Below are 23,679 nucleotides of genomic sequence, written 5' to 3' on the forward strand. Positions count from 1 at the left end.
CATCTCCTACTTGCAAACGCAAGGAGACAGCAGCAAGTGAGATGAAAAAAGATGGACGACAAAACAAATTATACAGGGGTGATAACCCTTCCCTATGTTTTCCAAAAAGCTTAAAGATATTTTTTTTGACTGGAGCTACACTTTAAAAATGTACCGGTTGAAAATGACAAACAGATTCAACTTAACACAACAAACCTACACAGTCCCTGTCTTGTTTGCACCGCCTGTATACTGCTGTTCTGAGTATATAGGGCCTGGGGGCCACACGCATTTCCTTTTTTTAATATGGGTACGGGGTTCCCCTTAATATGTGTACAAGACCCAAATAGGCTGGTAATGGGCAGGGAGGGCTGCCCATGCCATTTTTCTGAATGATTTTCAACCATATTGCAGGAACCAGATATAACATTAAAACCGCAAGCAGTTTTAAATGGTGTTATTTCCGTTTAATGTCATTTTGTGCAGGGACTGTTCTAAACACGGGAAACACGTGGCACTTCACAGGCATACTATAGACACCCCCCAGGCACCATATTTAAAGGAATATTTCACTTTTTTTTCACTTTAATCGTCATTAAAATCAGTGCTCCCGCCAAAACGGTAGTTTTTAAAACTTTTTTTTGCAGTGACCCATGTCCCCTGAGGCAGGAGGCAGGTCGCCAAACCCTTTTTAGCACACTATCTTGCATATTAGCCGTTAAAATTAGCATTTTCCAATTCGAACGTTCGAGTCCCATAGACTTCAATGGGGTTCTAACGTTCGTACCGAACGCGGGGGTCGTTCGCAAGTTCTGGTGCGAACCGAACCGGGGGGTGTTCGGCTCATCCCTACTTGTTAGTATCCATTGACAATTATGGAGTTGGGGCTTCCTCGTATCTTGTTCCTTTGGACCACTTTGCAATGTCACAAAGGTCCTGAAGGCTGTATTGGCTGTATTCACTGCCAGTTCTGACCTGAGCAAATCTTCTACATTCTAGGTTTGTTGATATGAGTATAGACCAGGGAGTTCCTCCTGTGGTGGTTCTACAAAAGCTCTTTTGGATGGTGATAAACACCATAAATCAATCTAGTCTAAGAATAACCTTGTTTGTGCTATCTAGCTTGAGTTTATTTTAACTCGTTCAAACTACATTCCAGTCTAGATTTAATTTTCCTCCAGTTGGAACCTTCTCCTTTGCCCAATAAGACATAAAGAACAGGATTAACACAGCTGTTGATGGAGACCAAGCAAAGGCACAAAGAACTTATCATAAAATCAGTGAGCACTTGATACACAGTTTCGTTTTTTGCTATCAGTGGCCACACATTGTATGGAAACCAGCACCCAAAAAAGCAAACCACAACAGCTATGATAATCCGGAAAGTTCTCTGAAATTTCTTGGGCCTTTTAATTGTGTTTGATCGGAGTCTGAAGATAATCAGACTGTAACAGACAAGGATTATAGAAAACGATAGCCCAAACATGATGCAGCATCGAGAGAGCATTAAATATTTTGCAGCTGATGAATATTTGATCTGACAATAATATGAAAGATCATCATACATAGGGACAAGGATATAGAAAATATGGATATCTGTTTCGGAAATGAGCATATATGATATTATAATAGATAAGGGTATAGTCCATATAAACACTGAACAAATGTTGACTAATTTCCTTGTACGGTGTACTTTGGACCAGAATGGCCAAACGATGGCCACACAACGGTCAATGCTAATGGCTGTTAGGAACAAAACACTGATGAAGGAGTTTATGTGCAACAATGTAAAATTAAATGCTTGTAAAGAAGTTCTATCATTGTATGATAGAAACCACACTGTTACCCGGAAAGGGAGGGAAATACAAAACATGAAGTCAACAATGGCCAAGTTGACAAACCACACAGCACTGACAGTCTTCATTTTGAATCCGGCGATCCAGATCACCAAACCATTCCCAATAATTCCGACTATAAAAGTCATACAGAAGCAAGCAATAATCAGAACTTTTGAAATGATGAATGCAAACTGAAATGATGGCAAACCAAGTATCTTCACAATGTCAGTGGCATCCAGTGTGAAATTCTGTACTTTGCATTTTGGCCTGTTGATAAAAAGGAAAAAGAAATCTCAAAAATTCATCATTACTAACTAGTTAATAACGTTATATGGTTTAAAGGTTTTAGATACCTGACTATAATCCCAATATTAGTTTGTTTGACAACCCATTCCAAAATCATGGTCATTTATATAGCGTTGGTCCCCCTATGCAGCTATAACAGCCTCCACTCTTCTGGGAAGGCTTTCCACAAGATTTTGGAGTGTGTCTGTGGGAATGTGTGCCAATTCATTCAAAAAATGAATAATTAGGCCAGGTACTTATGTTGGTTAAGAACACCTGGCTTACTATTGGTGTTCCAATTCAGTGGGTGTTTCCAAAAGTGTTCAGTAAGGTGAGTTGAGGTCAGGGCTCTGTTTAGGCCACTTGGGTTTCTCTACCTCAAACTGGGGAATCAATATTTTTTGGCAGGTAAGACAGTTTTTATATATATACATTTGAAGTGTGGTCTTTGGATCAGTTTGGATAGAGATTCACTCTAAATGTAAACAGATTAAAGAGAGAAAAGCAAAGAGAGGTTCAAGAAGTGAATGCTTTCTCTTTTATGAAGATGCTTTTATTGTGGACAGTGAATGGCAATTGGATACTGGCCTAGTACATAACTAGTATCACTATTACGTTTCCAGTTTTACTGCCTTATTGTCTTATGTTCTTCACTATATCCAATTAATAATGATGTGGCTGTTTTTCAAATAGCTGCATTAAAAATAAAACTTAAAGTGTAGACAAAAACTTGTTTTACCAATAATAATCATAATCGGAACTTGGGTTGATCGTGGAAAAATCCATTTGGTCATAAGCGCTCATGACTGGTAGGGTTCTATAAAACAAGATATAAATATGTTTATTTGATAGTGCAACTGACATCGATGAAACATTGACATTGTGTCTGGATCTAGGAGGTTGCTGTGATGGGCTGTGCTCCCCAGATTTCAGTTACACCCCCCAAAAGACAACAGGGCTCTGCTGAATGCCCTGCCAGCAGTGACCCCTATCATCTGACCTGCCACAATGACCCTTGTCCCCCTTCCTGCTGACCTCTATGCTCAGCTCTGCTAAACCCCTGTACATTGCCCTGCTTACCCCTGTCTGTCCTCTGCCCTGTGGAGCCCTGTACACTGCCCTGTTGACCCCTGTATTCCATCCTGTGGACCCTGTATGTTGCCTTTCTGACCCCTGTGCTCCATTCTGTGAACCCCGTACATGCTCTTCTGACCCCTGTCCTCTACCCTGCTGATCCTGTACACTGCCCTACAAACTGCTGATGCTATCCTCTGCCCTACTGACCTCCCATCCTCTGCCCCCTGACATTTTTTTACTGCACCCCCACATCAGACAGGCTATATCTGGCCCTGATTGACATAGAGTGTACCATTGTTGTTCATTCTGATATCATGAATGCTTATAACATTGATATCAATATAAGCCCTTCCCTGTGCCTCCCTGCTTACTTTAGCAATAAACGGGACCAAAAGAACTGTAGGACTGAGAATGAAAGGGAGTTCATCCAGACCCCAAGGGTGGTTTAATACCAAACGTTTAAATTATTATATTTAATGGTTCTTCATGATTTTATCACTCTTTGTAAACCTAATATTAATATCAGGTTGTGTTGTAAATAACGTATATATGCATTTTAGTTGTATAACATAGTATCTATATTATGGATAAGGATATCCTAAAATGCACCTTTTTAATTAGATCACTTTTTTATTTTATGTGACCTAATATTGGAGGGGATGGGGGTTAGGTATATTGAATTCCCAGAGCAAGTTTCAATTTTCTTTTTGCTCTCCTGTCATGTGCAATAAAGATTTACTGGACTTATATTAGATCTTTGGCATCCTTATCTTTATCACATTTTGTTGACTACTCCAAAAACCACCAAGGATACTTGAGCTGACAGAGAGGTGCCTGTAAAATTTGGATTGAAAGCCCTATTCCTCCTACTTTGGGCCAACCTTAAAAGTGGAAGAGTTAGGAACACTGTCAGATTTTTATTGCTGTACATGATGGGGAGATTTTTCCTCACTTCCTATTCCAGTGACCACGGAGTCAATCTCAACACAGAAAGCAATAGAAAAGAAACAAAAGTGGTTTTATTCTCTTTCCTATTTGAAAATATTCTTTTATTTCCGGTTCTGGAAACCACAGTTGAAGTAGAGTGAAATCTTCTCTGTAGATTTGGGAGAACTGAAGGATAGTTGAAACCCATCAAATTTGTTATTCTGTTGTGCCCATTTTTCTTCTCTTCTTGTCCAAGAGACTTAATGAGAAGTGAAAAATGAGAAGAAATCCCATCTTGAAAGATGTCCCGAGATGGAAAAGATACAACCATTTGAAGATTTCCTTTCCCCTCCTCTTTCAGTGACAACTTGGATTTCTCAGTACAATATGATACTACGTACATAGATACTAGTCACCAAGACAAACAGGGATAGGCATTCCCCGTGGGTGCACAGGAAATAGTAAAAGCTACACTGTTGTTCCATCCCATTACCATCCTATGTATGATTTTCTTTTAGATTTGGGTAATTGAGGAACAGTTGAAACCCATCCACATTCTATTGTGGCAATCTTTGTTCACCTCTTGTCCAAGAGACCCAGCAGGAAGCAAAAAAGAAAATTTGCAAAATTAAAAGAAATCCCATCTTGAAAGATGTCCCCAGATGGAAAAGATGCCCCCATTTTAGGATATCCTTTCCCCTCCTGTTTCAGTGACAACTTTAAAAAAATTGATTTCTCATTACATTACTATATGATTCAACATACATGGATCCTAGTCACTAGGACAAATAGAGGGGGTGACATTCCCCAGTTGGGGCACAGAAAGTAATAAAAACTAGACTGATGTTCCATCCCTTAACCATCCTATGTATGATATTTTTTAAGATTTGGGGAACTGAGGAATAGTTGAAAACCATCAAATTTGTTTCTTTATTCTATTGTGGCCATTTTCTTCTCTTCTTGTCCAAGAGAAATAACGAGAAGTGACATAAATATAAAGGTGCAGAGCTAAAAACATCTCAAAATGAACTAAGACAATGTTGTGAATCTCACATTCTATAATAAGGAATCAGTGAAAGCTTGATTAAATATGTTCACAGTGATGATACATCAATAATGAAAAACAAATAAACAGATAAACATGAAATCCATACGTTGTAGAACCCCAATGCATAGTGAGTCCAAACATTTTTGCCAAATGTTCATAACATCCATTTGACATCAAGGGTGAAAATAACTTGTGAAGAAAGTTGTACAAGTAGATAATCCACCACCAATCAGATGAAGGCTTACTAGAATGTTTGAACACAAAAGGGCGTACGCCCAGTGAGTCAAAAAGGCTGTGGTGGCGTATACCAAAGATGGAGGCTTCAGATCTGGCAACCTTTGACAAATGAATCAGGTAATCCCACAAATCCTCAAACAGCTTTCAAGGGTAGTAACCTCCAAGGTAAGTATTCACAAAGCAAGATGGATAGATTCTCCCATGCATTCATATATACAGTATAGTTGGAGACGAGAAAAAAATGCTACATAGTGTGATTCCGTTAAAAATATTTGATATTTATTTAAAGTTAAAAAACTCACATTTAAGAAGATGAACAGTGTTTTTGGTACATGTATAATGGCAGCAGTGGCCACATAGGCTGACAGCTATCAGATGGTTGGAGATTGAGACGAGTGTCACTTGTCCATTGCACCCATGTGCCATGTTATGGTCAGCTCTAGCTACGTCTATTACCCAACTGAGAAGCTTATGTCTACATCCTCTGTTATTCACTTTTAGTATATGGAAAAAATGGTCAACGGTTCTCGCGCTCTTCTCCATGGCCACCTTTGTTAAATGTGCTATTTAACCCCGACAACTCCGACAAACTATCCTATAGCCGAATGTACCCTTGGTTACAAGTTGGCATTTTCCAACTCAGTAATATAGTTCACCAACTTACCCATAGACTTCTCACTTTTGCGAAGATTCAACACAAGATCGCCAGATCGCTAAGCAACCTTTTTTACTCCTACTTACAGTTTAAACATTACTTCTCTTCCAAGTCACCATTCCTAACTCTAGGTAAACCTACTCCATTCAAACTCCTATGTACCCAAGGCCTTTACTAACCTCATCTTATCGTCCATTTCCAAATTTCTCCATGATGCTTCTTCACTGACTCGTACCATCTCTATATGCAAAAATGGTCCCAACTCATCCAACGGCAGATTACCCTGCCACAGTGGCAGAAAATATGGGACTCGGTTTCTAAAGCCTCAAGATACGTGGAGCAGAGAGAGATGGCCTATAAAATAATGTTTTTTTCTGGTACAGAACCTCAGAGGTCCTTCACAGATCTGACTCTAAGTTTCCTTGGGTGTGTTGGAGATGTCATGGTGACATAGGTTCCCATTACCACATCTTTTGGGTATGTCCCATTATCCAACCATTTTGGTCCTCAGTCCAAACCCTCCCACAAAACCTTTTTGAAATATTAATTCCTCTATACCTGATTCATTATCTTCTGGGCCTGCCTATTCCTGGTGTCTCCAACTATACCTGAAAATGTATTGCATTTGTTCTCCTAGCAGCTAAACATGTAATCCCCTTGGGATAGCTGTCCACTTTCCCACTCCCATTAAAGAGGAAGTAAACCCTGATGAGTTTACTTCCTCATTCATTCCCTGCAAAGGCAAAGCATGATGGACTTACCTGACACAGGAGACAGCGAAGTCACCGCTGTCCCCTGTAGTCCGGCCCATACATCTTCACGGTGGGGTCTCGCAGCTCCGCCGCTGTCATTCGGTGAAGCCGTCACTCCCACGCATGCGCACGGGAGCCAAGATGCGCGGCATCTTCGTCATCGAGGATGCCACGCTCAGTGCGCTTGCGCGCCGCTGTCTACGGCGCATGGTGCCCGTCTTTGGGCAAATATCTCCTAAACCGTATAGGTTTGGGAGATATTTCTTGGACCTACAGGTAAGCCTTAATCTAGGCTTACCTGTAGGTCAAAGTGGTTTTTAAGGGTTTACAACCACTTTAAGCAAACTATTACAGGTCCTAGCTCACATATGTACATCTTACTGCCGTGGTAGACGATTCTCTACCTCAATTTTCTAAAATTTGGGATTTGTTGGATAATTCAGTACTTAAAGTGGAGTTCCAACCACATATATACATTTTTTTAATCCATCTGTTATAATCACAGTATGCTAATTTTGCATTCATTAGGCTGGCAAATTGCGCTGCTTTTGTTTCTATTTTATTAAAAAAATTAACCTTATATTCCTCCTGCTTGAGCAATCCCAGCTTGGTTGTGGGCAGGCAAAGTCCAGAAGGATAAACTTCTGGGTTTGCAGTGCTGCTGAGTAACCAGCATGCAGTGCCCGTTCTCACGCATGCGCAGTAAGCACACATCACGTCGATGAGAGCACCCTGAGGTAAATTATATAAATCGGCGTGGAGCTGAAGAGGCAGAATACAAGAGACCCCATAGCAACAGTGAAGAAGGGATGAGTAAAAAAAAAATGTCCAATTGTTATTGCTGAAGGATTATGATGTCTATTTCTGTAAAGTAAATTTTATGGGTGGAAATATCAGTGCCTCTAATATCTGAATAATTGTATCCCCCCCTTTTATATATTTCATTTCATTGAAATGTTTTTATTTCTTATATTCTCATCTCCCATGGTGTACCTCTCTCTCACTTTTTTTTCAGGTTGCGCACCCCTCGGGGTAATTCCCTTTTCTGCCTCAAACCTTCCCATTAGGAAGTTTTAGAAGGTGTCAATCCGTGGAGCTACCATTATTGTTATGTGTTGGTTTGTCCCGGCTTTTTAAGCCTGCTCTATTGGATTGCCATTTCTATGATATTCAAGACTTTGTTTTTATGTGACATACAATATATGTGATTTATGTCTTGGATGTAACATAATATTCTTTTTCAAATATTTTCTATCTGTATTTGTAATTCTCTGAATATTTTTAAATAAAAACACAATAAAAAAAGCACAAATATCTAAATATTTTTTTGGTGGGCACACAAGTTTGCAAATCATGGTAATATGTTATTTCATTTGATTTCAGCAGATGCAATTAACAGTATAAACCTACCTTGACCTGAGTTAAAGTGCCCTTGATATTTTCCTTTCCCAATCGGTGCTCCCCAATTTCCTATATTTGTACATTTGTACATTTCCCACTATGAATCACCTTCGAATGTCCCCTTCGGTTCAGCTGAGAACCATAGTCCTCTCATATGGTTTGCCTAACCCAATTATCCTTGCAGGACCCTACCCTGTAGCAGCCTACCCATATGATCTTACTTCACTATCCTAGCATGATTGTGTAACACATGCCTCTTGTTACTTCTGATTTTGATCCAATGTCAAAAACTCCCTTCATTTAAACATTTGTAACAATTTGTAACATTAGCCATGGATACCTGCCCATTTATTCATGTTGTTATGCTCACACGCCTCCAATTTGACTATAGTAAAACCTTGGTTTGCGAGAATAATTCCTTCCAGAAACATGCTTGTAATCCAAAGCACTTTTATATAGCAAAGCAAATTTCCCCATAAGAAATAATGGAAACTCAGATGATTCGTTCCACAACCATTTATTCATAGATCCTTCAGTTTATAGTCCATATAAAAAGATTAGAGCAAAGTGACCAGGTTGTGTAACCATAAAATGTCCATCCATAAAAATGGAAGCCTCCACAATGGGATTAGAAGCAAAATACAGCAGGAGCTACAGAGTATAAAAAAGAAGAGAGGCGTCTCTAAGTGTAGCAATATGGTTACATTTAATGAAGGTACAACGTTTAGCAACTCACATGGTTGATGATTAAAAGAGGCACATCTAAGTATGCCGGCATTCGGGGTAAAGCTGTCCACATAGATCATCCTCCGCACGGCCGGCTCTCACCGCTGTCAGTCTACAATCGTGACCGGGAAGACTACCCGGCAGTAGAACGATCTGTAAGTGAGGCTTCAAGCGCTCGTGGAGCGCAGAGTGGAAGGGACGATGTCGATGGCGGTGAGGAGGACAGTCTGTGTGGACAGCTTTACCCCGGATGCCTGCATACTTTGATGTGCCTCTTTTAATCATCAACCATGTGAGTTGCTAAATGTTGTACCTTCATTAAAGGTAACCATATTTCTACACTTATGCTGTGTACACACGATCGGACTTTCCGGCAGACTTGGTCAGGCGGAACGGAATCCATCTGACAATTTGATCGTGTGTGGGCTCCAGCGGACTTTTTTTTCCCAAAAGTCAGACGGACCTAGAAATAAAACATGTTTTAAATCTATCCGACAGACTCAAGTCCGACTGGCTAAAAATCGGGAAAAACCGTTCGTCTGTGTGCTAGTCCGATGGACCAAATAAGATGCGAGGGCAGCTATTGGCTACTGAACTTCCTTGTTTAGTCCCGTTTACATCATCACGTTCAAAACGAATGGACTTTTGAACGGACGTAGTCCGGTTGTGTGTGGCCAAGTCTGTTTGTTCAGAAAGTCCGTCGGTCCTCTGCCGAAAAGTCAGTCAAAAAGTCCGGTCATGTGTACGCGGCATTAGAGGTGCCTCTCTTCTCTTTTCTACTCAGTTGTGACATGACGCTACTCTTATATCAAGATATTGCTTGTATATCAAGAGAAAATGTATTAAATAATTTTGCTTGTCTTGCAAAACACTCTCAAACCAAGTTAATCTCAAACCAAGGTTTTACTGAAGTTGTATTATACCTTGTATGTCTCAAAGGTGACATTTTTTCTATGTACTTTTAAATCTTATTATCAATAAGCTATTTTTTTTAAAAGGGGCCCCGATATCTTAAAATTATTTTGATTAAACTACCTAGAAGAGGAGAGGCAGTAAATCACCAACACCAACGCCATTGCTAGACAATTGAATGATCTTCAAATAAAATGATATTTTCACAGACTTTATCTTTTCAATAGTTTTGGTTCATCTGCTCTTTATAGACCATGGCAGTCTAGCACCTAGTGTTGCCAGATATTAGTCTATTCTGAAAGTTTTCTCTTTTAGCTATAGACACCGGTACACTTTAATCTACATAAACAAACTTCAATTTAAACTACTTACCCCTCTTCTTTCGGTGCAAGGCTTTCTCGACCTTCTTCACACTTGTTTCCACAGTCAATAAGATCATGATTAAGGCAAATGCCTGTCTCTTTTATTTATTTTTTATTAATTTCTTATGATGGTTTATGATTGGATGAAGTAGAGATTCTGTATTTGATTTTTATAACCTCTCCAAATACGGAGAAGATAATCTGTCACACAGTTTCTGTTGTTTTTTGAACTGTTACAGTAGATTTGTATCTGGCCAGACATGTGACAAAGGATATGGACCGTTAAAGATCAACTAATTGTGTGCTCAGCATGTACACGGGTCAGAATATTATTGTGAATAGTAATGAGTGAATTGGATCAGCTAATGGAAATTAGATATTTTTTTTCTAATTATCGATTCCGTCCTCCCCTGAAATATAAAAAATATGTTCAGTAAACATGTGAGGGGCCTAGTAGCCCACTTCCATGTTCCAGTATCTCACATAAGTAAAAATTATATTATGTAAGTATTTTGTTAGATATGCTAGATGATATATATATTATATATATATATATATATATATATATATATATATATATATATATATATATATATATATATATATATATATATATATATATATATTGTAATATTTGGGGGTTATTTTAGCTTAAAGGTAGAGCTTACCAGTGAGCTGGATCCACACCAGATGTCGTTTAAGGGCTCGTAGGCCCACTTTTATTAAAGAAAGAAAAGTCAAATAACAAAATAGTTGCCCACACAGGGGTTTCAGCTTTCCACAGCAGTAATGTATGTAGAACCAAAAATACCAAGCCACCTGGCTCTCTTTAGCAGCACTGCTGCTCAGACTTCTGCTGCAGCCCTCTTGGCTCTTTAACAGAGTTCCCGTACACCCAGTACCTCAGCACTCTTTAACAGCTTCTCTTTCAGCCCACAAGCTTGGACCCTCTGTCTGCTCTGACAGACCGACCTGTGCAGACATGCACACTTCTTCTCCCTTACACGCCTGGACTCCTCGGGAGGGTGGAGCCCAGAACCATGGTGTTGGCTTTGTTTTAAGCCCAAGACCCACCTGTGCAATCATCCAGTCAGACTGCTGGCTGTTCCCAAAACCCGGTCCCAGGATTGGAGATTCCGAACTACCACATATCCCCCCCCTTTGTTTCGACCCAGAGGGCGGAACACCCAAGTTACTTTTGGCACCTCTGTGCCAGATACCATTTACAGAAGTACCCTCCTGTCCAACCTCGCTTCTCCTAACGGGGAACTCCACCCAATGCCTCCTTTGGGGTCTCCCTCTAAGCCTTACTGTCACTCTGCTATGAGCTTTGATGCGACCTTCCCAACTTTTCTTCCGAGTGAATTTCCATAAGCACTTCCTCTCCTGAAATCTAAATGGGTTCCCGTTGGTCTTTCTACCAACCCTTCTGCCTCCACGCTTCAGTTTCCCAGGTTTCCCCAAAACTCTCTCAGCAGTACTGTTCTGAGACTGTAGGGGGCCCATTTCTATAGTGTTTAGAACGGAAACCCACCTCTTATTTCTGGTACCTGACGCAGCAGTCACTAATTGATTACCAGGTTTACCTGTACCTTTGGACACCACATTATCATGTACCATTAACACATTATTTGGTTCATCATTGACAGACATATTCAAACCAACATTAGACCTCTCAATGTTGCACATGTCACCAATGCCTTTTTTTTCAAAATTTGCTAGGGCAGAGTCTGCAGAGGGCACACATACTGGAGGGCCGCCATCACCCACAGGAACCTCACAGGACGCCACCTCCCCTGGGTTCACCCACTCTGCAGGCAGCTGTCCTATCACTTGACCCATTCTGATGCCATCTGTATTTTTATCCACCGGAACAGGCAAGCTCTGGTCTGATCCACATACAATTTTTATCACGCTCCTTGCCCATTCCCCTGTCCCGGGGACCTTATTAGGTTTGTCACCTAAACCAACCATTGGACTGGGGACCCCAGTCTCTTTAACCACCTTTGTTTGAGCCCTGGTCAGGATCTCTGCTGCTTTCAGGTCCACACATGGCCCTTCCACCTCATGTGGTTTTTCTACTGGTGCAGTATACACGCCCTTCACCAACAACTGACCAGCACCACACTGGACCATAGCAGCAGAAATGCTTCCCATATGGCTGTTAGGAGGTGTAACCACAGACATTTTAGGCTTATTTTCAACTTCTCCAATATCTGTCTCAAATATTTCTTCTGGAGCTAATCTAGCAGCATACGTAGCGGCAACTTTTAACAAAAGTAGCAAATTTAGGAATAAATCATTCCTGTCCTGTATTGCTTTGCTCTGTACAGCCTGCCATAAAGTGCTCCACCTAGTGGTACTCCGCAGTACCGGACCATCAGACTGTGGAGGAGACACACTAGTATAGATTGGTTGTACATCCCAAAGTTCAAGCATCTCTTTTAATGCTTTGGTGAATAACCAGGCCCTTGACTCCAGACCCAAGTCCTTCCTGGGGACTTTCATGACACTGGGGATGCAGAGAGACTCACTTGCTGAGACTTGAAAAGTTGCAATGGTTAACGGAACCTCCTCCCGGCTGGAGGTAAACACAGCCTGGTGCTCCACCAGAGCGCTGCCAATTGCTGGACTCATACCCAACTTCTCAGGCTCAGCATCAGTGAACTGCTCCAGAACATTACCAGTGACGTCACGTTGACACTCCATGTCAACCTCAGTTTTGTGGGTCACGGACAATGTCTCTGCTGTGCCCTTATTTGGTTCATCCTGCTCACCAGGGTTAACCCCTGCAGCAGCCACCGTGCCCTCAGGTACAGGCTGTTCTGCAGTCCCTCCTACTGGCCCAGCAGAAACAGTGTCCACCTTATCTTTGTGCATAAAAGCCTTATCTATCAGGGAGATAAGATTTTTGCTCCAACTATCCCAATCTGTTGTATGTGCGCTCCCTTCTGCGGTATTCCTCAGCACCGATCCATCTGCCCAAGGAGACACATAAGAACAGACTGGCCTAGTTGCAGACTCATTACAACAGTCATTGTAAATCATGTCAGACTGTGGTAGCACAGGTTGCAATACACCATATTCACCACCTTGCTCAGCTTGCATTTCATAAGCCTCACACACCTTTGCATTTTTCACAGGTTGTGTTAATCCACCATTTACCTGCACATTTTTAGTACTAGCAGCTTGCACTAACACATTACCATTACACGGTACAGTTCCATTCTGTCTAACCAGAGTGACATCGCAGTTGTCCAGGGCAACCTCTGACTCCAACACATGAAGTTCCCTGGAGATTCCTGTGGACAACTGTGCTGTCTTACCACCAGTTGCTACAGGCAACGGCCCATTTTTGATAACCCCAGGTTCTTTCAGAACAAAAGTTTTCCCAACAGCATTCAACTTTTCATTAACAGTAACACTTATAGCATTTTTCGCATTTGTAGGCTGTCCTAGCCCATGGTCAACTTGAGCCTGATAGTCATTAGACACAACACTTTTAGACATCAACACAGGTTCTATTTGGATTTTAACCCTTGCATTTCCACTATATAGGGAAAAGTCATTCTCAAGTGCACATTCAGTGGCCCCACTAACTGGGGTCACTCTCACATCGTCATGGACAGTCTCGTAACCAGTCCTTTTATACATGAAATCAGCAGTTCCAGCCATCATTTCATTAAAGACAGTCTTACCCACTGCAGTAGTTGGGGTCACCATCTTCATTTGAGTACGTTGTCTTATGCACCAGTCCTCTGCTGCACTTTTACTGGCCAACTCCTCCTGGTGGCCATGGGATGAAACTACAGCAGGCATCTCCCACCGTTTAGCACCCCCTGCAGGCACAACAGGAAACTTCTTGTTGCTAGGGGTGACTGCAAACATATTTTCACCGGAATCTGGGCCTACAGACAAAACTTTTTTCTCAGTAACATTATCTCCAGCCGTATTCCACAACCTAGGGCAAGAAAACCTGCCATGCCTCAGCTGGCCACATTCCAGGCATGGTACTGGACGATTTTTTCCCAAAGCGATTCTCTCTTGGTGATTCCCAGCTGGCCGGAATGCACAGGCCTCTTTGTGGGGACGCTGAACCAAACCTCTACTGCAGCTCCTTCCAGACATAAATTTCACTCCGGTTGCCATGGGAGACCGCACTCTCCCAGCAGAACTTTGCTGGCTCTCTCCAACATGATAAATTGGCTCCTCCTTAAGCCACTTTCCACGATCCTTATTAGACTTATTAGCCCATGGTACAGAGACAGCCCGACTGGCTTCCTCTGCATTGCTATGGGCAACCACTCTCATCCTCCGCCTTTGATCAGCCTCTCTCCTTGCATATAGCATGGGGTTCTCTCTGCTGGATCCCGTCTCATGCTGTGACACATTCACGTCTTTCACAATAGCTGTTTTAACTGCAGCAGCTTTGCTAGGGGCAACAACAGCCCTCTTCCAGTTATGGACATCCAGCGGCTTTCCCCTTGCACTGAGGGTTGGCTTCCTTTCCTCTGTAGCTTGGTTCAGTGCTGCTAAATGCCGCTTGCACCAATCCACTGCAGATTCAAATGCTGGTGGACTCTCCATAACAGCAGTCACCTGTGCACTCATTGCACCAGGGTTGCTAGGGACAACCCCAGCCCTTTTTCTCCTTGATAAACTCTGATCAGGTATGTATGGGGCTCGTTCAGGCGGTAACATCCCCTCCAACCACAGAGCTCTGTCTCTCATTTCAGAAAACCTGGCCTCTTTTAAGAGCTTTGACCGCCCCATACTTAGAGATTCCAGAGCAACTTTAAACAGTCCAGGAAAATGAAAGTGTCTCTTTTAAAGCAAGTTGCTTTTCTCTTCATGCAAGCTTTCCTCACCTGCACATTGCACACACTGATTGTGCTGTCTCATGCACACAAACACAGTTCATAGCAAGGAAAAAAAAAAAAATGGACTTTTCATTCACAGGTACACCACCTGCAACACGCAATGCCTTTTGCCTGGCTGCACTTCCACACACAGCCAACAGTTCCTGACTTGAACTTACTGTAGAGCAAGGACCCAGATTCCACCGTCTTCTGCCCGCATTCGAACACCACTTGTAATATTTGGGGGTTATTTTAGCTTAAAGGTAGAGCTTACCAGTGAGCTGGATCCACACCAGATGTCGTTTAAGGGCTCGTAGGCCCACTTTTATTAAAGAAAGAAAAGTCAAATAACAAAATAGTTGCCCACACAGGGGTTTCAGCTTTCCACAGCAGTAATGTATGTAGAACCAAAAATACCAAGCCACCTGGCTCTCTTTAGCAGCACTGCTGCTCAGACTTCTGCTGCAGCCCTCTTGGCTCTTTAACAGAGTTCCCGTACACCCAGTACCTCAGCACTCTTTAACTAACAGCTTCTCTTTCAGCCCACAAGCTTGGACCCTCTGTCTGCTCTGACAGACCGACCTGTGCAGACATGCACACTTCTTCTCCCTTACACGCCTGGACTCCTCGGGAGGGTGGAGCCCAGAACCATGGTGTTGGCTTTGTTTTAAGCCCAAGACCCACCTGTGCAATCATCCAGTCAGACTGCTGGCTGTTCCCAAAACCCGGTCCCAGGATTGGAGATTCCGAACTACCACAATATATATATATATATATATATATATTTATTTGTTATTATTTTTTTGTATAGTATAAGTAAACACTTAAGAAATGGCACATTGGGGAAAAGAAAGCAACAGAACTGGCTTGGTGATATAACATCAACTCCTTTTTAACCAATATTTTAAAACCATATGAATGTTTCACATCCTTGTATTTCTTTACCATCCCATATACTTGAACATTATGACTAGTGGCATCACTAGGGGGTGGCTTTTGGGGCTATAGCCCCAAATCTGTGACCCATAGCCCCGAGTCTCTGTAGGGGTCCCCAAGGGGAGGGGAGGCTCTCTGGGGACCCTGATATAAGTGGGGGGCTCTCTGGGGACCCTTATGCAAGGGGAGGCTCTCTGGGGACCCTGATTTTAAGCGAGAGGCTCTCTGGGGACCCTGATTTTAAGCGAGAGGCTCTCTGGGGACCCTGATTTAAGGGGACTCTCTGGAAACCATGATGCAAGGGGGAGACTCTCTGGGGTCTCTAATGTAAGAAGGAGGCTCTCTGTGGACCCTGATGTAAGGGGGGGCTCTCTGGGGACCCTGATGTAAGGGGGGAGCTCTCTGGGGATATACACACACACATGTATATTACTGTATATACATGTGTATGCCTGCTCAAGCGTATGACTTTCTTTACTACCGGTATGCTGCTATGGGCTTTAGCCCTAGATCTTTTGTAGACCTAACAACGCCCCTGCATGTGGATAAATTTTGCTTGCAGAGGAAGAAAGGGGGCCTGTCTGACTGGACCCTGATTACTGAGTCAGCTGAGTCTTAAGCTAGTTATAAATGGATCAAAATTTGTCCGCTTAAGCAGGGACTGTACGAATTTAGATTTATATGTGGTCAGTGTGGTTAAACAGAAGTCAATCTTCTGTTCGCTTTGTGTTCAACCGCCCGGTCAGTATATTTCCTCAGGCTGCAGCCCTGATCTGGCACAAGCAATGGCTGCAGCAATAATCTGTGTATTTTGATGGCGGGGGAGTCTCCCAGCTATCAGAATACAAGGGCACGGTGAAGAGGATTCCTCCATTCACATTGAATGTGTGGATGGGAAAAATCGGGTCATGTATGGCCAGCTTAACTCTAGTGCCTATTGTACTGGACAGTCAAATTTATACACCCAACACTATGACTGGAACAAAAACATAGAGGTAAGATTAGAGAAATGAAACAAGTGCCAGCTCTGTATGAACACATTCCTTTATTCTGTTACTTTAATTGGGCTTTAATAACCATTTGGAAGCATGCACTGATCTAGCTGAAATAGTTTAACAGAATTAAACATTAAGATAGAGATTGTTACCTACAGATAATAATAACGCTAAGTGAAATTAGCAAAGTGAGATTGCATTGAAATCATATACTTTATAATAATATCCATGTTATGATGATAAATCCAAAATACCATTAATGGCAAGGCAACAGATTTGCTTTAATCCCCTATATATACACTACTATGCACTTCCCTCGCTTGCTGTCACTCCATTTAGTGATGAGCCAAAGGAAATGTCAGATGTTCTTGGATATGGACAAGCATGGCCATTGGCAATGTGATAGCTCTTGGTCAATCATCACTGTAGCTTGGGAGGTCCATAGACTTATGTAAAATGCAATGACTTTAGCGATTTATAGCTTGCGTGGAGATTTTATTTACCCCTGATGACTGAATAGAGAGGTGGTCGGGTAAGTATTTGCTTCTGAGTGTAGGAAAACCTCTTACTTTTTGTTCGAGTTCTGTGGGTGCACTTACATGTTTGGTGATCCATTGGGCCATGTATTGGTTGATGCAATGACTCTTAAGACCATAGGAAAATGCTTTCAAATATAACCAGAAGTAGAACATGGATGCCTAAGTCTATTAGTAGTGCACTTTCAAGGGGATTGTTGGTCCGTAAGGTTGCAAGAAATAAGTACTTAGAGAAGACTTGGATGAGGCAAGTTCACCGTAATGGAAAAGATTTTCTTCCCCTCGACTATCTTCAATCACTCATTGCATTTTCCAGTCTGGCCTTTATGGATTTTTTATAATTGGCCCCGCGTGCTCGGCCCAGTAAGACATAAAGAATGGGATTGATGCAACTGCTGATTGAGATCAGGCAAAGGCAAACATTACTTATTATGAAATCGGGAAGTGTTTCATTTATCCCCGTAAGCAGGCCCGGGCATTTTAGACCGAGCAGCCCATTTTTATGATTTTTTTTAAACCAAATTACAAATAATGACAGCTAACCCTTTCACAATGTATTTTTGTTATATTTAGCCTGGTTTAATCACTGTGACAGGGATGATGTGATTCTCACAAACTTACTTTGAGGACCAAGACCCCTCTGGGCTTATTAGAGAGCTGTACAGCCAATCAGTTCCACTAAATGCCACCCGCCACCCTCCTTACCAGCATGTTTCCAACAGTTGCTTGCCCCCAGATTAGGGGGTAACCAGACATACCCTATGTGCACACCTATGGGACCTGTCTTCAATTCTTACTGTGCAGAGGAGTTGGGCATTTGCTGTGTACATGCTTTGGGGGGATGCAGCTGAGCTGATTCTGCACACCACACCAATACTTCAACCCACCAATACTACAGACAACTACACCAATACTATGGACCACCACACCAAAATAACTGAACACCAAGCGAGGAGGCAGGGCGGCACAACGTGACATTTAAAGTGATATTAAAGTCGCTTGTCATATGTATCTCCTCTGGGTAGTGGTTTTGCACAGAGCCTGATCCTCCTCTTCTCGGGTCCCTCGTCAGCATTCCTGGCCCCTCCCTCCTGCCAAATGCCCCCACATCAAGCAGCTTGCAATGGGGGCACCCAAGCAGGCTCACTCCTGAACGGCATGTCCATTCACACACAGAGCCTACTCCCTTAATGTTTTCCTCTCCAACAGAGACTTCAGGTAGCCATAAACTTCACAATCTGATTGTACAATCTCCTTTAGATTTTATAAAAGCAATGTAATATGAGGACACATCTAAACAATACTATATATTTCCTGGTAGATCTAAAGTAGATTGTACAATCATACTGTGTAGTGTATGGTCATCTTAAATCATAACTTGTCAGTCTGAAATACTTGCAGTAGGCCCTGTGGCTGCTGTCTGAGTAAAATATGTCCATCTTTGCATCAGCAGCTAAAATCCCATCATTACTGTCACTAAAATAATCCCCATTGTTGGTGTCAGATCCACCTTCCTCTCCCTTCCTATAGGGTGCTTCAGAGTCTTCAAATTCCCAAGCTGACTAAAATGATAAGGGCTACGAGGCTTTAGCACTATATTGGCTGCATGCAGCAGGGGGAACTGTACCACTGCAATATTGCCACAAGTCCTACCCACATATTTACATGGTAAAAAAAAGACCATCCAGCTCAATCAACATAGAAAAGAAAAACACAAATAGAAAATCTCCATATATACAATCCTATACCCACAGTTGATACAGAGCCCCCAGTAAAGTATGATCCAATGTGCTGCAGTGGGGGGAAAGAAATTCCTTCTTGATCCCCGAGAGGTAATCGGATTTTCCCCGGATCAACTTTACCTATAAATGTCAGTACCCAGTTATATTATTCTGTACATTTAGGAAAGAAAGAAAGAATCCAGCCTTTCTCCTAAAGAGAAGTATGTTTTTTGTTTTTTTTGCTATTTATACTTACCTAGGTGGATGCTGCATCTGTTCCCTGCCGCCTCCTCACTGAGAACTGAGCCACTGAACACCGCTGATGGCTCGGTTCTCTAACCTCCCTGAGTGGAGAGCTGCTGCCTATCAGTCAGCATCTCTCCTGCTCAGCTCCTCCACGCTCATTGGAGTGTTGAGCTGTGAAGGGGTGGGGACCGGCCATCTCAGCAGCTCGCTGAGACTGCCATCAGTGCAGTGCCTGGACTGATCCTGGTGACATCATCAGAGAGCGATCTTCAGACCACTCTCTTCTGAAAATGGGTCACAGCAGTGCAAAATGAATTGCACTCTGTGACCCATAGGAGAAGTACATCCAAATGAGCTCAAGCTGGACTTCTCCTTTAAAACAATCTACTGTGCTGGCCAGAACCAGCTCCTGAGGGAGTCTATTCTACATTTTCACAACTCCTACTATGAAGAAACCTTTCTGTATTTGGAGATTAAATCTCATTTTCTCCATACTTGTTCAGAGCTGTTTAACCCTCAACTCTCCTTCAAGGCAAAGGAACAGCAGCAGTGCCTTGAGTACTAGGAATACAATTGCACCAAAATGGTACAGGAGTAAAATCGCATCAAAATCGCTCACATGTTGCACGGCATAATCACCCTTTAAATCACAACACACATCACACTAGTGTGAACGATGCCTAAATGCTGGACAAATACCCTGCAATCTAAAACAGCCAGGTATAAAAACTCTGTGTCCTCTTCTTGATACTATATGCATCTTTAACAGGGTGAATTCCCATTTACAATACATTGCATGCTTACAGGCTGCGTGCACATAACATTTGAGGTTTGGAGTGAGTTGGGACTGTAGTCCTTGCTTGAAAAAAAGTTCAGTGACAAGCAGATCTTGAAGCCCTCAAATCCCCCATAAGATCTTGTTTGATACAAAGCTGGTCATGTAAAGGTTGACATGGTCACACAATAGTAATGTTTTGCCCCATGCAGACACCATATCGCTACAACTGCCCCAGCCAATTTTATGCAGCCACCTCTCACCCCCTTCACATTTAGGCATCTGCATTACAACACAGAACACAGACCTTGTAAACTTCACTGCATGCTCCGGGGCATTTTCTGCTACACACAGGGAGGGGGCATGGCTGAGCCGAGGACATGGACAGCAGGAACAAGGAACATAATTAAAGTGGTTGTAAACCCTTACAACACACTTTGACCTACAGGTAAGCCTAGATTAAGGCTTACCTGTAGGTCTAAGAAATATCTCCTAAACCTACACGGTTTAGGAGATATTTGCTGAAAGACAGGCACCGCTGTCTACGGCGCATGCGCCACAGACAGCGGCGCGCAGGTGCACTGAGCGCGGCACCGTCAACGGCAAATATGCTGCGCGTGGCGGCTCCCGTGCGCATGCGCAGGAGTGACGTCATCGCAGCTTCGCCGAATGACAGCGGCGGGGCAGCGAGACCCATGAGAAGATGGATGTGCCGGACTACAGGGGACATCGGAGACTTCACTGGCTCCTGTGTCAGGTAAGTGACACATAATGGACTATGCGATGCATAGTAGTCCATTATGCTTTACCTTTGCAGGGAATGAAAGAGGAAGTAAACCCATCAGGGTTTACTTCCTCTTTAAGCTCAGACAGTATGTAAAAATCAAATGCTGCTCCACACACTCCAGCATCCTTCACTTGTCATGTATGGGCTGCAGATGAGGGTGGTAGGAGAAATTCTGAGGGTGTTGAAGTACTCACCTGGCACTGCTCCTGCCTGCTCCCAATTGACCACCCCACTCCTCTCCATGGGGAGCTCTGCAGCCAAGTGACTCTAGCTGTACACTAGGTGCCGATGCCAGCACAGTGCAGACCGCTGGTTGTGGGGGCCTCAACCACCACTCATAGGGCCCCCTACTGCCAGCCCAGGTAGTGATTCATTGCTGCATCCTCCTCCGCTGTCCCTCTAACTATCTGACATCATCGCTGTACTCGCACTTCCTATCTGTGAGCGGCAGTCAGCACAGAGGAAAGACAAGCCCTGTGCGGCTTCTCTGCTATAGGGGCCTGGCCTGGCCCGGCCCACTGGGCAAATGCCCGCTGTGCCCAATGGCCAGTCCGGCCCTGCCCGTAAGCCACGCTAGGACTGGCCATGTGCTGAAAGGAAATCAGCAGATAAAAAAGCAAACCACTACTGCAATGATGATCCTGAAAGTTCTTTAAAACCCTTTTGGCCCTTTAAATCTGTTCTGACGTATTTTGTAGACAATAAGGCCATAACAAATAAGGATGATGATAAAAGGTATCCCAAATATTTTTGGACATTATGATATATGTTTCATAACTAATTTCAGAATTTAAACTATAAATATAGTGCATTTCAATCTCATTTAACCCTGGCACAGATATATAGTAACTGTTGTATCTGGCATAGTCCTTTAAAAAAGCACAATTAATAAACAGCACAACAGCCAGAGGAACAAGCCAAAGAACGACGGATACAATCCTCACTAATCTCTGTGTTCGGTGTACTTTAGCATGGACGATGGACACACAGCAGTTAATACTAATGACTGTTAAGAAAGCCACACTAACAGCGGAGTTCAAGTTCATCATAAAAAAGTTGATGATCTTTAAAAAAAATATGTAAATTCTCCATGTAAGGTATATGATCCACAACACCAGAAACAGCCAGCCATTCTATGACACGAAATGGAAGACAAAGGCAAAATATGAAGTCAGCGATGGCCAAGTTCATGAACCACACCGCACCGATGGTCTTCATCCTGAAGCCGGCGATCCATATTACCAATCCATTTCCTATGATTCCAACAATGCAGGAGATACAGTAACAGGAGATGGTTAAAACCTTGATGACTTCGTATGCCTCTGCCACATATGTTTCATTCATGGTGCCAGCAGTGGATGGAGTAGGATTAAGTGAACTCCTGTTAAAACAGAAGGGATGGATTATTCATTTTAAAAAACAAATTTGGAATTCTCAGTCAGACTTTCTGATGGGAAATGTTGGATGTGTGCTTGTTGTTGGAAAGTCCGACTGTGTGTGTGCTCCCTCGAACATTTGCTGTCGTAATTTCCACCCACAAATGTTTAAGAGCAGGTTCTCAAATTTTCCTCCAACTTCACTCGTCCCCTCCCTCAAAAAAAAAAATTTGCGTATAAATCTGCATGCTCAATCCCTAAGCATAAATCCCCCCCCCCTTCCAGTACAAATCTGCCCCCTGCTAAAATTCCCCCTCCCAGCACAAATCTTTGCCATACCCTCCAACTCAAATCCTCTCTCTCTGTATATGTCTACCTCCAGCACAAACACCCCCCCACCACCACCCACACACACACAAGCTTTTGTGTTTTTCTCGCATGTTGACTGGCCTTTGCTGGTTCAGAAAACGCCACTGATTGTTGGTTTTGCTTTATTGCTTGGAAAAACCCCATTGATTCCTTGTCCACATTTGTCATATGTTCTTTGTCCACGACTAACTTCTTTAAATGGGAATCAAGCTTTTGTGTTTTCTTCTCATGTCGGCTGGCCTTTGCTGATTTTTCTGGTTTAGAAAAAGCCACTGATGGTTGGTTTCGCTTTATTGCTTGGAAAGATGCCAGTGATTCCTTGTCCACATTTGTTGTATGTTTGTTGCCCACGAATAACTTCCTCAAATGGTAATCAAGCTTTCGTGCTTTCATCTCATGTCGGCTGGCCTTTGCTGGTATTGTTGATTCAGAAAATGGTTTTGCTTTATTGCTTGGAAAGACCCCAGTGATTCCTTGTCCTCAGTTGCCTTGTCCTCAGTTGCCTTATGTTCTTCATCCACGACAAACTTCCTCAAATGAGGATCAAACTTTAGTCTTTTCCTTCCATGTCGGCCAGCCTTTGTTGGTTTGCTGGTTCATAAAATGCCATTGATGGTTGGTTTTGTGTTTTTGTTTGGAAAGATCCCAGTGATTCTTTATACTCAGGGAATGTAGGGCCTTTGTCCTCAGGCAATGTCTGTTCATCCACAGGCAATGTCTCTTTTTCTTCTGCAGTCACTTCTTGGTCTTCATATGAAGTCACTTCCTCGTCTTTATATGCAGGCAGTGCCTGGTCTTCATATGCAGGCACTGTCCATTTTTCATCCACAGGGAATATATGTTCTTCATCCCTGGTCTGGATGGTAGAAGTGACTGGATA

At 42.7% G+C, this 23,679-nt stretch overlaps 1 protein-coding gene across 1 annotated transcript in view; it reads right to left on the bottom strand.

Moving 5' to 3' along the window:
• Nucleotides 1-358: 358 nt before the first annotated feature.
• LOC143932941 (N-formyl peptide receptor 3-like) overlaps nt 359-23,679 on the bottom strand; it is a 66,099-nt gene continuing 42,778 nt past the window's right edge. The window contains exons 3-6 of the mRNA XM_077455876.1: nt 22,083-22,435; nt 10,210-10,291; nt 2,842-2,919; nt 359-2,084 (exon numbers count right to left, since the gene is read on the bottom strand). Of these exons, the coding sequence (XP_077312002.1) occupies nt 1,109-2,084; nt 2,842-2,919; nt 10,210-10,291; nt 22,083-22,435 (1,489 nt within the window). The 3' untranslated portion in view covers nt 359-1,108. The remainder of the gene's footprint in view (nt 2,085-2,841; nt 2,920-10,209; nt 10,292-22,082; nt 22,436-23,679) is intronic.

Source organism: Lithobates pipiens, unplaced genomic scaffold, assembly GCF_037356315.1.
Source record: "Lithobates pipiens isolate NorthernLeopardFrog02 unplaced genomic scaffold, aLitPip1_a1.2 Scaffold_27, whole genome shotgun sequence".
NCBI lineage: Eukaryota > Metazoa > Chordata > Amphibia > Anura > Ranidae > Lithobates > Lithobates pipiens.